This window comes from Chenopodium album, chromosome 9 (assembly GCF_948465745.1).
Source record: "Chenopodium album chromosome 9, dcCheAlbu1.1, whole genome shotgun sequence".
Classification (NCBI taxonomy): Eukaryota; Viridiplantae; Streptophyta; class Magnoliopsida; order Caryophyllales; family Amaranthaceae; genus Chenopodium; species Chenopodium album.
Genome location: NC_137842.1, coordinates 7,159,187 through 7,164,043, shown reverse-complemented (window position 1 = coordinate 7,164,043; position 4,857 = coordinate 7,159,187). Strand labels below are relative to the sequence as shown.

Sequence of the window (4,857 nt, the reverse complement as noted above, 5' to 3'; positions counted from 1 at the left end):
CGCAAGAGCGCAACCGAATTACCCTCGTCTCCTTTAAAGACATTTCCATTTATGTTAACCCATAAACACCACTAAATCACTATAAAGGTAGTGATTCTGTCGCTATGAATACCATCCTCGCTATAAAACAGTAGGATATATCTCTGAATTCATTGTCGAATTGGAATAGATTCAGCCAATTCCAAATTGGGACCCAACGAGCAATCTTCCCACGGACACTGAGCTAGAGCACAATCTCTAAATAGGTGCTCAATATCTTCTTCTTCTTCATTCCCCTCCACAAAGATCACATGCCATTTGTAAGGTATACCCCTATGGTGCAAATTTGATTTTACTGCTATTCCGTTCATAACTAATTTCCAAAGGAAGAGATTCCACTTTGGAGGGATAATGAGGCGCCATAAAACCTTGCAAAATTCAGGTGTCAACCCACTATCGAGACATGTGGCCTTTACCCCCCTGAAGAAAGGCATACCCTGTCTTAGTTTTATATTTTCCTGTTTTATGATTATGCCAATATAGGATGTCTTCCTCCTGCATTTTTTACCATTCCAAAGTTCAAGATATCTTTTGCATTATCTCATTCAAAATAATCCCTCACCTTCTGGATGTTCCATCTCTTTGGCCTCTTAAGATCAGATCACTAACCAAACCTGCCCCAACTCCACTTAAAGTTTGATCGGAAGCGAGTACCGGATTGGCTCCATCTACACATTTCATATTTGCAAACTTGATCCGCTCACCGGCACCAAACATAGAGTCATACAAGATCTCACAACATTGAGGAAATTGATTCAAACAACATGTAATAACATGTGTTATTTCTTACTTCTTGCAAGTTTAATAACTTATGTATAATGTAGAGGAAGTCCTAAGAAACAATGATGTAAAGAATTTGATCTCAAGTTTTGAATATCAAAAGTAGTATTTGAATACCCTTATAATTTTATCCAAGTTAAGTGACTATCATACTTTGTACTTATTCTAATCATGTTTTGAATTATCCATTTAGGTATTGCTAGTAGTTCCTTTTAACAACCACTCCAATTGCACCAAATACTAGTCTTATAGTATAAACAAAAATTAATTTTAAAAACCCAATCATACACGTTATGCTACAACATTTGTTATAACAAAAAACATAACAAAAAACAAACATGTAAAAAAAAATCATAGGTTATGAACTCGTTTTCTTAAACCACACGGCATAATACAAATCAAGTATGCAAATATTTTAGTTAGACTTTGACATCATTCAAAGAAGGTTGCCTTCTTACTTTTATTAGTTTAATTATACTCGTAGAAACATTCAAACAAATGATTCAACACACCATTAACCAAAACGACCTTCTACCTATCCAAAATTAATTCAATTTCTAAAACATCAAAAATGGCACATATCACACGGCAAATTTGTCATGTGACATAAAAAGATCTTTAATTATGTCACTCTCTTCTCAAAATTTATCAATATTCAAGTATTCAACTGTACATTGTATATTCCCTAATTTTTACAGGCTCGTTTCTGACATTACATCTATACAATAATAATTCCTCTGTATAAAAAGTATAAACTCCAAAATTTAAAAAAAATTGTATTTTTTCAAAAAAATCTTAAAAATCTTAAAAATTGAATTTTTTTTCTCTTTCATCACATGAACCGTCTTCCACATCCAACCAGAATCCGCCACGTCACCAAAATAATATTGTGTCACCCAATCTTATCTTTCTTGTGTCAGAAAAAATAATGGGGTGTAGTAAAAAACAGTGTTCACAGCTTGTCACAACTCCCTAGAAAAACACTCCAACTGGCTTCCATTATCAAATTTCTCATGCAAATACCCAAATTAAATCTCGAAATTCCAAGCTGGCAAACCTGACCCCACCAATGACTTTCTCCCACGTGTCCTGTCCTTATTGGTCAGAAACCCTCGTCCTATGGTGGGCCAGCTTTGTACTAAGAGTGCGAAGTACCTGCCACGTGGCATCTCCTTTTTCGATCCGATCGTTGAAGAGGAGGGCCCTACTCACATTTGGGTCCCACAGGTTTCTTTGGATGGCCGTGAGGTTGGTCCGGGACACGTGATCGAGGATTGTACCTAGCTTTGCGACGTCGCGCTCCGCCACGGTCAAGGATATGTTGGCCCAAGGCACGACGTCTTCGAATGGCAACTTAATGCCATCCGCTATGATCACGGGTACGCACCCAAGTGCAACCGATTCGACTAGGCGTGGACTCCACGGAGCCCACCCTAGGGGACATAAACAAAACACGGACCGGGCGATTTCTGACTGGTAACCGGCGTACCTATGTCTCTTTAGGTAAAACCTCCGGTTATTGTTGAAATTCCGCCAAATGTGGGTCCTTACAGCCCTACAAAGGAATAACACAAACAACATCAATATTAAAGTGGAGTCATTATTGTAAAGAACTTTTTTGGGTCACTATGCCACTAATAACATGGTGTTAGGATTTAAAGCACTTGTTCCAATAATAATACCATTATTATTATTCCTATTTCCTAAAGTAATTTTACAACAAGATTCCTTAATAAAGAAGGTAATGTGTAAATTAATCATAATCTTCTATCGATGTGATAAAGACTGTTACATAATGCAAATCGATTTAGATATATCGTATCTTAAAAGCTACAACATGGACTACTATTATAAGTTAATAACCCATTACATTAAATTTTTGACCAATTCAAATTCAAATATAAAATATACGTCTAGACGAAAAAACAAGAATAGAACATTATTATCGATACAACGATAAAGTATAGTCTAAGTAGTCATAAGTAAAATCTACAGCGTAATTTTGTTCTAAGTTCAAATTATAATAACGCTTAGCAAAGTTCATAAATGTTTTGCGACATGCAAATGCAAGTATATGACAAGAATCTAATCAAAATTCGAAATTTAAGAAAAACAAAGAAAAGGAAAGAAATTAAATGTCAATAAATTGGATATATTTAGTAGTCTTCATACTTTTAGCTTGTCAAAAGGGCAAATATTACCAAGGTCATGAGAATTAGTTGTGAAAATTAATAACACATCAACCACTAAATTTAATGGAGTAACTTCTCGTTCGAACACTTGAATGGCAAGCATATAAAAGAGTCACAAGGGTAGAATGGGAATTTCAAGACCAAAAAAAATTAAAAGAGAGAGAGAAAAAGTATGTACTTGCTGTAAAAGCGACCGCTGACATTCTTAGGATTGACCTCCATTTTACCCCTGAAAAATGCAAAAATATCACGACGACTATCCAACGGCCACCTTTCGGCCGTCGCACGTACACTTCCCGGCGGTATGTACGGTGGCACCACCACACTCTCCGCCGCTTGACACGGGTGTTTGTATTTCACCCCGAAAGTTTGTAAAATTATCGAACCTCTTAATTCTTTCATTATACCATCTTCAATTGCCACATTTTCCTGTAACAACAATAAACCCAATAAATAACACGATGATTATTTATTTATTATTTTTATTAATTTGAACCCACTTATAAAAAAAATGAGACCGAGGTCGGCTGCATCTTGCATGAGCCGGAATGAGACGATACGAGTATATAAACCAATCTTGGGCTTACCATGGTATGAAAACAGGCGCCGAAGTCGTGGGAAGCGACGAAGATATGGTCGGCTCCACGGCTTCGGTTCCAGAAGGGGAAGGCGGAGGAGACGTGAGTAACGGCGGAGGAAATGAGGGAGCGAGCGTGTCCAATAGCAGGGAAGCCATTAATTGTGCTGAAATTACAAGAAACATAGACAGGAACAAAGAAGAAATCCGCTTGATTTGGGTCAAATGTTCGAACATTACTTTCTAATAAAGCTCTATGAATAGCAACTTCAGATGCGAACAAATGTTTGGTGCATCGTTCGTTGTTTTGAACCCAATATTGGTTGTATTTAGCTGGCAATTCGTAAACATAAATCTTGACATCATCAGCATCCGCAAAGGAAGAACCCGTGTCCTGTGTCTCGGCGAGAGCGCGAGGCTTAGCAAGCGAGGAGGACGACAATGGTGATGACGACGAAAGCGAGGGAGAAGGTGAATAATGGTTTCGTAAAGGAGGGAAAGAGATGAACAAATAGAATGAAATAAACAACCAAACAAACCATTTAATTGCTCTGTAAAAGATTATAGAGTTTCTTTTGAAATTATGATTATTGATGATTTCTTTGTTTCTACCATGTTTGTGATTTGAGTGTGAAAATTTCATCCTAACATAGAAACCTTTTCTTCCTTTGATGGGTATGTTAAAATCCACCATTTTTTCTTAAATTAGGAAGCGATTATTTAGGAGTTGGGTGAAATGGGATTTTCTTGGTTTGGTGTTGGGGATCAAGTAGAGAAGAAGGAACAAAGACTAGCTTAGTTAAGAGAGAGAAAGAACGAAAGAAAGAGAGTTTGTTGGGGGTTCGTTTTTGCTTAAAGATGATGAATTTTTTTTGCAAGTGTAGTTGGGAGAGATGCTTACTACTATTGTATTGGATTTGGTTGATTTTCTGTTATGCTTTCAATTAATGGTGATGGTATTATTGGTGAACATTTTATTATTGAATTGGGTTGATAGGTTATTAATACTCCCTCCACCCCCGATTATTTGTCTCATAGCCATATTTTACTTTACTCCAGATCAACTTTTGATTGCAAGAAATTAATAATTTGGAGTAGAGAAATAAGTAGGACCTATAGTAATAGAGTATTTATGAGACTAATATTTGCAAGTCTCTTATGGACATTTATGTTATGAGACAATCTTTAAAAAAAAAATAAAAAATTAATAGTTTCTTATAAACCTTTATATTATTAGACAATCTTTTAAGGATAACCTAAAGATAAAAA

The 4,857-nt window shown here is 36.1% G+C and overlaps 1 protein-coding gene across 1 annotated transcript; it reads right to left on the bottom strand.

The window, feature by feature from the left end:
- Positions 1-1,398: 1,398 nt before the first annotated feature.
- On the bottom strand, positions 1,399-4,588 carry LOC145558337 (putative glucuronoxylan glucuronosyltransferase F8H). Its single transcript, XM_081619552.1, has 3 exons — positions 3,599-4,588; positions 3,190-3,440; positions 1,399-2,374 (listed from the first exon to the last, which is right to left on the bottom strand). The coding sequence occupies exons 1-3, from the start codon at positions 4,280-4,282 to the stop codon at positions 1,915-1,917; spliced, it is 1,395 nt and encodes a 464-aa protein (XP_081475678.1). The 5' UTR covers positions 4,283-4,588; the 3' UTR covers positions 1,399-1,914.
- Between the last annotated feature and the right edge of the window lie 269 nt (positions 4,589-4,857).